Below are 13026 nucleotides of genomic sequence, written 5' to 3' on the forward strand. Positions count from 1 at the left end.
TTACGCTTGTTTGTAGATCTGCCTTCCAAGCAACAACAGCAGTATTGTGACTTTTTCACCTACAGTTAATGTCCTACGCCAATTATAAAGTTTTATGGTCTGTGCTGGTAGAGGTATTGACCGCATCTGAGAAATACAGATGCTTGACAGTCCTCAGAGCTTTCTCAAAACACACAGATCCTGAGCCAGAATTCTAACTTAATCCCCTCTAAGAACACCCTCCCCATGCGATGATGTTTGAATCAAGCTGGTGAGATACACTTTTACTGCGACTGTGAAAGGAGCCTTTTAGGTCTTTGAAAGGACACGAGGTGGCGCTGCAGACTATGAAGAAGGAGGGAAAAAAAACCACTTCAGATGCCAATTCCAATAGGCTGAGATATAGGCAGTCACAGGCGGTCCTGACCGGTCATACGTTGTTAGCCAGAGCTGAGAGTTGCAGCGAGAAGCCGAAAGACGTTATTCATCTTTACATTTCGGAGGCTTTAGACTGGCCGATTGCTGTTGGTTGTAACCCTGGAGTGCTGTCGGAGGCCGATCCTACTTGCTAGAAGAAGGACAATGGAGCCCCGAGGGGAGTCGATTGCATATCCAAGGCAAGTTCTCCTTCTCTTTGTTTTGCTCTGTGTGTATGTGTCAGCTTCCGAGCTCGGGAGGTTTTCGGTGGCGGAGGAAATGGAGAGTAGATCTTTTGTAGGCAATGTGGCAAAGGCCCTGGGCTTGGAGGTTAGAGAACTATCGGCCAGGGGTGGTCGGATTACTTCCAAAGGGAAAAAACAGCATTTACATCTCAATGTCCAGACCGGGGATTTGCTCCTAAAAGAGAAACTGGATCGGGAGGAGCTGTGCGGCCCTGCGGAGCCCTGTGTGCTGCCTTTCCAGATTTTACTGGAAAATCCCCTTCACATAATTCCTGCAGAGCTGAGAGTGCTAGATATAAATGACCACGCGCCCATGTTCCCAGACGTTGAAATGCTCTTGAAAATCCGCGAGAATAGCCCACCAGAGTCTCTATTTTCTCTGAAAAACGCGCTAGATTTGGATGTAGGTATCAACAATGTTCAGAACTACACAGTCACCCCCGACTCCCATTTTTGTGTTCACACTCGAACTCGCAGTGATGGTAGGAAGTACCCGGAGCTGGTCTTGCACAAAGCCCTGGATCGTGAGGAGCAGCCAGAGTTCTCTTTAACCCTCACTGCAGTAGATGGTGGGTCCCCTCCCAAGTCCGGAACCGCCCAAATTCGAGTCTTGGTTGTGGACGTCAATGATAATACTCCTGTATTTGCTCAGCCCCAGTATGAGGTTCAGATCCCTGAGGACAGCCCCATCGATTTCCTGGTTGTCACTGTCTCTGCCAGAGACTTGGACATAGGAAGCAATGGTGAAATCTCATACACACTTATTCAGAGTTCGGAGGAGGTTAGTCAAACTTTCAAAGTAAATCCCTTCTCGGGAGAAATCAGACTGAAAAAACAAGTAGATTTCGAAATGATTCAGTTATACGAGATGGATATTGAGGCCACCGATGGTGGAGGCCTTTCTGGAAAATGCACTGTCCGAATCCATGTAATGGATTTAAACGACAATCCTCCAGAATTAGCCTTGTCCTCTTTAAATAGCCCTATCCCCGAGGATTCATCTGAGGTCGTCGTCGCTGTTTTCAGCATTTCAGACCGGGACTCAGGAGACAAAGGAAAGATGGTTTGCTCTATCCAAGATAATGTCCCCTTCGTCCTGAAATCGTCTTTGGAGAATTTCTATACCTTGGTGACTGATGGAGTCCTGGACAGAGAGATCAGAAACGAGTACAACATCACCATTACTGTCACGGACTTGGGATCCCCCAGGCTTAAAACCGAGCAAACCATCACAGTGCTGATCTCTGACGTCAATGATAACTCTCCGGTGTTTACTCAAACAGCTTACACTCTCTATCTCCGGGAGAACAATAGTCCTGCCTTTCACATTGGCGGCGTCAGTGCCAGTGACAGGGACTGGGGTTCCAATGCCAGAGTTATCTACTCGTTGCTGCCTCCAGAGACTGGAGAACTCCCCCTCTTCTCCTACATTTCCATTAACTCAGATAACGGCCATCTCTATGCCTTGAGATCTTTGGATTATGAAGCCATCCAAGCTTTCCAGTTCACTGTGAGGGCAGCTGATTGTGGCTCCCCATCCCTGAGCAGTCAGGCACTGGTTCGGCTAGTGATCCAGGACGAGAATGATAACTCCCCCTTCGTGCTCTACCCTTTGCAGAATGGCACCACCCTCTGTAATGACCTAGTACCTAGGACAGCAGAACCAGGTTACCTGGTCACCAAGGTAGTTGCAGTGGATGGAGACTCAGGACAGAATTCCTGGCTTTCCTACCAACTGCTGAAGGCCACAGACCCAGGGCTCTTCACGATATGGGCCCATAATGGGGAAGTTCGTACCTTAAGATCCATCAGTGATAGAGATGCTATTAAGCAGAAGCTCCTGGTACTAGTGAAGGACAATGGGCAGCCGCCTCTGTCCACAGCAGCTACACTAAATGTGTTCCTTGTAGATGGATTCTCTGAGCCTTACTTGCAGCTCCCAGATATGCCCAAGGAGCAGGCCCAGACTGACTCCCTCACCATTTATTTGGTCATTTCTCTAGCTTCTGTCTCTTTCCTTTTTCTTGTTTCTGTGATCCTGTTTATTGCTGTGCGCTTGTGGAGAACAAAGAAGGATGCCACTGATGGCCATCAGTTTAGGTCCAATAGTTCATTCCCAGGCCACTTTGTGGATGTTGGGGGCACTGGGACCCTGTCCCAGAGTTATCACTATGAAGTGTGTCTGACCAATGATTCTGGTAATGCTGAATTTCAATTCTTAAAGCCCATTATTCCCAGACTCCCCACTCAGGATAGTGGAAGAGAGTTGGAAGAACACCCTCCCTTCCAGAAGAGCTTTGGGCTGGGTTAAGATTCTGCCAAACTGAGATTCAATACATTCATTTTGAAAACCCTTTTCTATTGTGTTTCTTTACCTAGCTAATTAAATGAATCTTTAAACTCATGTATATTTGATTGTTACCTAATTTGAGGATGGACCTCTTCCCTGCTTGTCCTAGCTCTTAGTCCAGTGCTACGAAGCTTAATCCTGAATAAGTGTTGTCAACAACCTTGTTTTAAGGAAGGATTAGTTTAAAAATTGAATTTATATTATACTATATTCTATCTTTTTTCCATGTTATTACTGACATTTTAACACAATGAGTAAGATAGAAAAATGAATTATTTTCACTCCCAAATGTTCAAAATAATATTTTATTTTCTTCAAGAAGCTACATATATTTGAGTGTGATTATTATACATAGAATGTTCCCAAATGTTTCCTTTACAAGAAAAATTAATACAAAGTGTAATAAGTTAAGGGACACTTGCCTAAAGCCCTGTTATAGTATTTTTGAACCCAAATAATAGGGTTTTTGAATCCTCTCTTTCTCTTTTGAGTCAGGGCTATATCGAGTTAGGAAAATTGAAGTGACATCCCAGACAATCAGTAAACTTTTGTCAATAAACTACTGGCAATTGAGAAATCAACATATCTTTATGTCATCAGAGTCAGGTTACAGGGTAAGAGTCAGTCTTCACTTCATCCTGCTGGGAAAGTGTGTTTTTTTTTGTATTTCTCTCACAATAATCTCTGTACTTTTTTTTTAAACCTTATTTTAACATTTCCTTTTCCTTATTCTTGTCACCTAGGAGTGAAGTATTTCTGAACATTTCCTGTTTTAAAAATATTTATCAACAATTAATATAGCTGCCACATAGATGCAAATTTTTAGTCTAAACCCACTGCTAAACCCACATTATGGAAATTTAATAAATATTTACGGAGCTCGATTTTGTTGGGCCTCTATTGGCACAAAATGTGTCCAAATCTGAGCCCTGCAACATATCTATTTCAGCCATATTTTTGATTGACTGATATTACCCAGTTAAACCTGACAGAACATTCCAGAATGTCATTTAATAGAGCTCTAGTTCCAATGTCCCTAATTTAAAAAACATTATAATGTTGAAAATCAGTTTTTTATCATCTCAACAATAACCTTTATGGATGAATTTTCTAGTATAGGTATCTATCCCCTTTTTTTTGAAATAACCATTTTCCAGTATATGTAGCTAAATTCTATGCATGCTCCAAACAAATTGCTTTTCCTGTATTGCTTTTGATGTAGGTTGTATTTATATTTGGCAATTTAAATTAAAAGCTAAGAAATATGACCAGACCAATAAGATGGAAGTCTGGATGAACTGGAAAAATGATTTTGGTTGAATTAACTAAAATAATTAGTTTTGTTTGAATAAAAATTTCATCTTCACTGTCCATTCAGGCATTATGCAGATATTCTCTCTGTCTGTGCTTTACTAATACATGTCAGCTATTCCCTTTGGGAAAATTTACCCTAAAAATGTTCAGCTTTCCACTTTATTTTTATCCTTTTCTATGTAAATGAATAGTATAATTTCCCTTGTTGGCTGGGTGGATTGTTCTCAACAATGAGCTGAGAGATATTACAGGGGAAATTTGATGAAACAGATTTATGAAATGGAAAGATATTATGATTCCCCAGAAATGAATAAAGAACTGAAGTGGTTATCTGAATAAATAAAAGCTTAGTTTGACTAAAATGCATGTTATTTCAATTACATCTTTGTTCTTTTTTTAACCCAATAAGATCCTTCTAACACTCTGATATATTGTTGGGTAAGTTTTGGCCTCTTTGGGCCTCAGTTTTACCACTTGTAAAATAAAGAATTATATCTCAATAGGGATCCATGCAACCCTACCATTTTATGATTCTATGATAATTCAATTAATTTTATTAAGATACGTTGGACTAGAATAAGTGTGTGGGGAAGACAACCTGATTTCCTTGGTTTTCACAAATACCATAGCTAACATGGATTAATAAGCAACTAGGTGCGGCGGAGATAGAGGTCAGGATTTGTAGTCAGAGAGAACTGAGTTTGAATCCTCCCTCAGAACACACTCTAGTAGTGTGACCTTTGACAAGTCACTTAATCTTTCTATGCCTCGATGTCCCCATCTTTAAAACGGAGGTAATAATAGCATCTACTTCACAGGGTTATGAGGATTAACTGAGTAAAAATATGTAAAAAATGCTTCGCAGACCCTAAATCTCTATACAAATGTTACCGATTATTGTTAATTTTTTTTTTACCCGAAAGGGTATATGTTTTCTTATTGAAACGGATTTAAAGAGTAATGTGTCAATAGGGACACGTGGTGGCGCTGTAGACTAAGAAGGCGAATACAATATTGCAGATCCTGCAGACTGCTTCACAGAGAAAACAGAATACAAAAGACACTCCCGGGAAGGGAACGTTTTCTAAGCCATAGCTGGGGCTAAAGAAATACGCATGGTTGCTGTCTGAGAGCATAAATAAACTCATCACAATCCCTTGGACCAAGGAACCAGGGTTGATTGTACCAGCGACTTTTCTACTAAACGGATTGCGCTTTGTATACCCCACCACAAGAATGGAGAATGCGCCACGGAAAGGTCGGCGGAACAGGCAAGTGGCATTTCTTATTGTTGCTTTACTCTTGTCTGAGGCGGTTTCAGAGCCGCTGCAGTACTCAGTGGCAGAAGAAACTGAGAATGGTTCCTTTGTGGCTAACATTGCAAAGACCCTGGGGCTAGAGGTAGAGCAGTTGTCATCCCGAGGGGCCCGGGTGATCTCTGAGGATAAAACGCAATATCTGCAGCTTAAGCGTGACACTGGGGATCTTCTTATAAAAGAGAAGCTGGACCGGGAGGAGTTGTGTGGCCCTGCCGAGCCCTGCGTGCTGCCTTTCCAGATCTTAATGGAAAACCCTTTTCAGTTTTTCCGGGCTGAGCTGAGGGTGGAAGACATAAATGACCATTCGCCCATCTTCCCGGAATCTGAGATGATCTTGAAAATACTAGAAAGCATTATGCCAGGGACTGTGTTTCCACTCCATATCGCCCAGGATTTAGACGTCGGAACAAACAGTGTCCAGAACTATACCATCAGCCCCAATCCCCATTTCCTCATCCGCACTCTCACACGCAGTAATGGAAGACAATTCCCAGAGCTGGTATTGGACAAAGTTCTGGATAGGGAGGAGCAGCCTGAGCTCACTTTAACTCTTACGGCAGTAGATGGGGGCACTCCACCCAGATCCGGGACAGCTCAAGTCCGGATCCTGGTTATGGACATCAATGACAATGCTCCTGTCTTCTCTCACACCCGGTATGAGATTCAAATCCCAGAGAACATCCCCATTGGCTCTCTAGTAGTGACTGTTTCTGCTCGAGATTTAGACGCCGGAATCAATGCGGATATAGCCTATGCCTTATTCCAAGCTTCTGTTGAAGTCAGTCAAACATTTGAAGTAGATCCCATTTCAGGAGAGATTCGACTCAAAAAACAACCGGATTTCGAAGCAATTCAAAGATATGAGGTGGATATTGAAGCAATCGATGGCGGGGGCCTATCTGGAAAATGCGCTGTTGTGGTTCAAGTAATGGATCTGAACGACAATTCCCCAGAGCTGACTATATCGTCACTTACCAGCAACATCCCAGAGAACTCCCCAGAAACAGTGGTGGCCGTTTTCAGCATCCGAGATCGTGACTCCGGGGACAACGGAAGAATGATGTGTTCTATCCAGGAAGATCTCCCTTTCTCCCTGAAACCAACTTTCAAGAACTTTTATACACTGGTCACAGAGGGAGCCCTGGACAGAGAAAGGAGGGCCCAGTATAACATCACTGTTACCGTCACGGATTTAGGGTCCCCGAGGCTCAAAGTCCAGCACAACATCACGGTATTCATTTCTGACGTCAATGACAATCCACCAGTATTTACTCAGACAGTCTATACACTCTACCTCAGAGAGAACAACAGCCCTGCCCTCCATATTGGCAGCGTCAGTGCAGATGACAGGGATGAGGGACCCAATGCTAAAGTCACCTACTCCCTGCTGCCTCCTGAGACTAAAGATTTGCCTCTCTTTTCCTACATTTCCATCAATTCGGACAATGGACATCTGTATGTTCTGAGATCTCTGGATTACGAAACCACCCAAGCCTTCCAGTTCACTGTGAAAGCTGCTGATGGCGGCTCCCCAGTCCTGAGTAGTCAAGCTCTGGTTCAGGTTGTGGTCCTGGATAAGAACGACAACTCTCCCTTTGTACTGTATCCTCCACAGAATGGCACAGCTCCTTGCAGTGACCTGGTGCCCAGAGCTGCAGAGCCAGGTTACCTGGTGACCAAGGTGGTGGCTGTAGATAGAGACTGGGGACAAAATTCCTGGCTTTCCTACCAGCTACTCAAAGCCACAGACCCAGGACTCTTTACTGTGTGGGCTCATAATGGGGAAGTTCGCACAGCAAGACCTATCAGTGACAGAGACACCATGAAGCAGAAGCTTCTGGTTCTGGTGAAGGACAATGGAAAACCGCCTTTGTCCACAGCAGCTACACTGAATGTACTCCTGGTGGACAGATTCTCTGAGCCACATGTACAGCTCCAAGACACAAAGAAGGAACAAGTCCAGAATGACTCCCTCACTGTCTACTTGGTCATTTCTCTCATTTCAGTCTCATTCCTCTTCCTGGTCTCTGTCTTCCTTTTTATAGCTGTGGGTCTATGGAAGAGGAAGAGAAATGCTACAAATGGCGTTTGCTTGGGGACCAGTGGCCCCTATCCAGGCCATTTAGTGGATGTCAGCGGCACAGGGACTCTTTCCCAGAGTTATCAGTATGAGATGTGTCTGACCAGTGGCTCAGGGAATGGAGAATTCAAGTTCTTGAAACCCATTATTCCTAGCCTCCAAGCTCAGAATACCGGGAGAGACTTAGAAGAAACCGCACCCTTTAGGAGTAGCTGTGGCTTCAATTAGAGGTATGGAGTAATGACAATGCACATGCGATTTTGTCGTATTTGCTACGGACATTGCCCCAGTAGATCTTTATTGCTTGGATTATTAGAGAGTTACTATATATGCTACTCTTCGAAACTTTTTTTTTAACTTCTGCAGGTAGGACATTCCAGTCATTGGGATACTCATGTATTACCTTCATTTACATTATCTTCATTTTGAAGTCAGAGGACAAAATTTTGTTTGACTTTTGATTGACAAAGTAGTGGCTCACATTTGATTCCTAGCCCATCTTCTGAGCCCATAAGGACACTCTTCATGTTCTAACTTCTATCTGTCTACCATTATTAGCCTTTATGGAAACAATGAAGATGAGGATGTTACATGCTCTTAAATTATCATAGATTTAAGTCAATCTTTGTTATAATTTGTACTTTACAGTTTCATATTCTCTTCCCATAGTGCTTTAATACAAGCAAATGTGATGCTTTGCTCTACAGAGTATTTCTTTTTTCTGCAAAAGGTCATAATTATTCTAAGGTTTAGAAGTTTCTCTTGATGAATACCTTCTTCAACAACATGTCCAGCTGTGTGACATGTTAGGAATAAAATGATTATATGCTTTCTATAAAATTAATATCATATACCAACTGAAATAATTTTATACAAGAAACATAAATGTATTTAAGACACTTAGACAAATTTCATCAAATATAATTTTAAAGAGGATTTTTATATGGTTAGCTCATACCCAAAAAATAATTGGAGCATCCATGAGAAATCTTTAAAGGTACACCTATTTCATATTTTTTATTTTTTATTTGTGCTTTGGGGACTTTATATTATATTATGGTTATTTGTCAATACTACTTTCCCTTGCCCAAAGAACTAAAGCAATTGACCAAAACAATCAAAATTACCCTATTAGATTGAGAATGCTAGGTTCCACACCTTAACTCACCACCTCTCTACTGAGAAGAGGAATTTGTGTTTCGTCTTGTTCTCTAGAGCCAAGGTTGGTTATTGCATTTAACTTAATTCTAATGGGTTTTGGTGTTGTTTTAATTTAAGTTCTTATAGTACCTATTTATATTATTGCCTTGATTCTATCTTTCCTTTGCCTCAGTTCATACTTGTCTTCGCATGTTTCTGATTTGCACCTATCCATTGTTTCTTATAGCTTAATACTATTCAATTACATTCATATACCACAATTGTTCAGCTATTCTGTAGTCAATGAACAGCTTTACGCAAAAACAAAAGTTTTTGCTGCTGCAAAGTCTGCTTTGCTATGAATATTTTGGCATATATGAGACCTTTGTTTAGTATCCCAACTTTTTGTTTGGATCCCAATTTCACATATAGAAATAAACAGATGTCTTTGACCATCTCCAGCTCACAGAGTGTATTAACAAAGTGACTGAGAAAGTGTGAATTGGTTTAATCCAAAAAGAACAAATGTAATTTCTGAATCCTCATATTCTTCACTATTTTCAAGAATATTTCAATGCCACTAGACAGTTTTCTTAAACTAGAATTTAGGAGTAAACTAACCACCACCACCCCCATAATACAACAAAAACCATTCTGGACCCAATTGTATTCTGAGACACTGACCTAGAGTTTAAATACTTTGTCCCCCTTGAACCCATGTGCACTTGCAAATGTCTCTTCCTTGTTTTGAAAGTGGTTAAACATGATTTTATTATGTTCTTTCTCCACCACTACTCTTCTTCTTCTTCTTCTTCCTCCTTGCTCTCTTTGCCCCCCCCCCCCCATTTCCCCTCCCTCCCTCCTTTCCCCATTCTCAACCAGGAAATACACAATGTGGGTGACTGATGTGTTTTATCATTTCACCACACCAGTCTGTAGAGTTCTTTCCAACTCCAGTATACTACAAGAGAATGGAGTTGCATATCCTGACTAGCAAAGCACACTGTAGATTTTGGGCAAAAGTGGTCGCAACAATCAGATATTTGACATACTTTACAGAACAAAGCAAAATATAAAAACATCAGCTTTTAACTTTTAGTAGCGACACTTGGTGGCGCTGCAGGCTAATGGGGAGACACTATAGCTCTGCAGACCGGTTTCTTGGAAACTGTGAAACAGAATAGAAGACTGGGACAAAGACAGAGAAGGGACTTTATTAGTTGGAGATGGGAGAGGATACAAGCCTGGGCCCTGTGATGCTCACCGACAGTTTAGAACCGGGCAAATAAATGTGACTCATAGAGTCCGGATCTTATTTGAGGTGGAGGTGGGTGATTGAAGCTGAAAAGGAGGCAGCCAAAGGAACAATGGAGCCCGAAAAGAAAGCAATTCTACGGCAAAGGCAAGTCCTGTTTCTTGTTCTCTTGCTGTGGGTGTCTGAGGCTGGCTGCGAGCTGGGGAGGTTTTTGGTGGCGGAGGAGACTGAGATCGGCCCCTTTGTGACAAACGTAGGAACAGCCTTGGGGTTAGAGTTAGGAGATCTGTCCGCCAGAGCGGCCCAAATCGCTTCCAAAGGAAATAAGCAATTTTTGCAGGTCAATGGTGAGACTGGAGATTTGGTCCTAAAAGAAAAACTGGACCGGGAGGAGCTGTGCGGCTCTGCGGAGCCCTGCCTGCTGCCTTTCCAGATCTTACTGGAAAACCCTTTAAAGATATTTCGGGCTAAGCTTCGGGTGAGAGACATTAATGATCATTCTCCGGTGTTCCTGGAACCAGAGATGCTTCTGAAAATTCCGGAAAATAGTATTCCCGGTACTGTTTTGCCTCTGAAAAAACGCCGAAGATTTGGATGTAGGAAGTAACGCTGTGCAGAACTGTACCATCAGCCCTAACTCCCATTTCTACCTTCAAACTCACAGCGGCAGTGAAGGCAGGAAGTTCCCAGAGCTGGTGTTGATCAAAGCTCTGGATCGTGAGGAGGAGTCGGAGCTTATACTAACTCTCGTGGCCATAGATGGTGGGTCTCCGCCCAGGTCTGGGACGGTTCGCATCCGCATAGCGGTTTTGGACATTAATGATAATGCTCCTGTATTTACTCAACCTCTATATGAGGTTCGGATCCCTGAAAACAATTCCATTGGTTCCTGGTCATTACTGTCTCTGCTAGAGACTTAGACGCTGGAAGTAATGGAGAAATATCGTATTCACTTTTCCATAGTTCTGAGGAAATTACCAAAACTTTAGAAGTAAATTCCATCTCAGGAGATATTCGACTCAGAAAAAAACTAGATTTTGAGACAATTCAACGGTATGAGGTAGATATTGAAGGAACTGATGGTGGTGGCCTTTCCGGGACATGTACTGTAATTGTTCAGGTGATAGATCTGAATGACCATGCCCCCGAACTGACCATGTCGTCACTTACCAACCCCATCCCAGAGAATGCGCCCGAGACTGTGGTGGCTGTTTTCAGTATTTCAGATTTGGACTCAGGAGAAAACGGAAGGCTGGTTTGGTCCATTCAAGAAGATATCCCCTTTATGTTACAACCGTCAGTAGAAAACTTTGATACCTTGGTAAAAGAAGGAGCCCTGGACAGAGAGCATAAGGCCCAGTATAATATCACGATTACTGTCACAGATTTGGGGTTCCCGAGGCTCAAAACTGTGCACAACTTCACGGTGTTCGTCTCTGATGTCAATGACAACCCACCAGTATTTACTCAGACAGCATATACACTCTACCTCAAGGAGAACAACAGTCCTGCCCTGCACATTGGCAGTGTCAGTGCCAATGACAGGGACTCAGGAATCAATGCCAAAGTCACCTACTCTCTGCTGCCTCCAGAGACTGGAGACCTGCCCCTTTTCTCCTACATCTCCATCAACACAGACAATGGCCATCTCTGTGCTCTACAATCCCTGGATTATGAAGCTATCCAAACTTTCCAGTTTGTTGTGAGGGCGACTGATGGAGGCTCTCTAGCTCTGAGCAGCCAGGTTCTAGTTCAGGTCATCATTCTAGATGAGAATGATAACTCTCCTTTTGTGCTGTATCCTTTGCAAAATGGCACAACTCCATGCAATGTCCTGGTGCTCAGGGCAGCAGAGCCAGGTGGTGGCTGTGAATGGAGACTCAGGGCAAAATTCCTGGCTTTCCTACCAGCTGTTCAAGGCCACAGACCCAGGGCTTTTCACTGTGTGGGCCCATAATGAGGAAGTATGAACAGCAAGGCCCATCAGGGACAGAGGTGCTATCAAGCAGAGGCTCCTGGTGTTGGTGAAGGACAATGGGCACCCACCTAAGTCCACAGCAGCCACGCTGAATGTGCTCTTGGTAGATGGATTCTCTGAGCCATATATAAAGCTTCAAGAATCTACCAATGAGCCAGTCCACACTGATTTTCTCACTCTCTACTTGGTCATGTCTTTGGCTTCTGTCTGTTTTCTCTTCCTGTTCTCTATCATCCTGTTCATTGTACTACACCTATGGAGGAAGAAAAGAGATGCTTCAGATAGCAGCCACTTTGGACCCAGTGGTCCCTTCCCAGGCCATTTGGTGGATGTCAGTGGCACTGGGACCCTATCTCATACATACCAGTATGAGGTGTGTCTGACCAGTAATTCTGGGACTAATGAATTTAAGTTCTTGAAGCCAATTATCCCCTGTGTCCCTGCTCACAGTGATGGCAAGTATTTGGAGGAAAGTGCTACCTTTCAGAATAGCTTAGGCTTCAGTTAGAGATAAAATTTTCCCCCCAATAATTCTATCAAGAACACTTTTTTCTTCTGTCTCTGAATGAGACTTTAAATAAATTTTTAGTATTTGTTCTTTATCTGTTTTCCAACTTTTAAATATTCTTTTCCATCTTTGTATAATAAAAATTGAGCATGTCCTTTAGAACATTTCCTTCCATGGCATTACTTGTAAGGAATTTAGGGGGTAATATTCCTTAAAGTCTACTTCTAACTATAACCAATTTTATCCTCAAATAAAGTACATTTCGACTATCAGTGAGCAAATATAAGGCTACAGTTTCTTTCTAAGCCTTTTTACTCAACTTGAAATGAGTTCAATTATGCACAGCTTATGTATTTTTAAAATCCCATGGGTTTTCTCTGCCTATTTTTCTTTCCAGTAATTGCTATGAAATGGAATATATTTCTAGGCCCAATTTTTGGT

General features: G+C 42.5%; 2 protein-coding genes and 1 pseudogene across 2 annotated transcripts; all 3 read left to right on the forward strand.

Moving 5' to 3' along the window:
- The first annotated feature begins 561 nt into the window (after positions 1 to 561).
- On the forward strand, positions 562 to 2952 carry LOC118842947 (protocadherin beta-16-like). Its single transcript, XM_036750297.1, has one exon. The coding sequence runs from the start codon at positions 562 to 564 to the stop codon at positions 2950 to 2952; it is 2391 nt and encodes a 796-aa protein (XP_036606192.1).
- A 2589-nt stretch (positions 2953 to 5541) lies between these two features.
- Positions 5542 to 7932, forward strand: LOC118844597 (protocadherin beta-4-like). The gene has a single exon (XM_036752524.1). The coding sequence runs from the start codon at positions 5542 to 5544 to the stop codon at positions 7930 to 7932; it is 2391 nt and encodes a 796-aa protein (XP_036608419.1).
- Positions 7933 to 10591: 2659 nt separating this feature from the next.
- On the forward strand, positions 10592 to 12585 carry LOC118842964 (annotated as a pseudogene).
- Positions 12586 to 13026: the final 441 nt, after the last annotated feature.

The sequence above is a fragment of the Trichosurus vulpecula genome, chromosome 3 (genome assembly GCF_011100635.1).
Source record: "Trichosurus vulpecula isolate mTriVul1 chromosome 3, mTriVul1.pri, whole genome shotgun sequence".
NCBI classification, from domain to species: domain Eukaryota; kingdom Metazoa; phylum Chordata; class Mammalia; order Diprotodontia; family Phalangeridae; genus Trichosurus; species Trichosurus vulpecula.

Excerpts from the sequence above, each read along its gene's own strand:
- LOC118842947 (XM_036750297.1), top strand. The coding sequence starts at position 562 with ATGGAGCCCCGAGGGGAGTCGATTGCATATCCAAGGCAAGTTCTCCTT.
- LOC118844597 (XM_036752524.1), top strand. The coding sequence starts at position 5,542 with ATGGAGAATGCGCCACGGAAAGGTCGGCGGAACAGGCAAGTGGCATTT.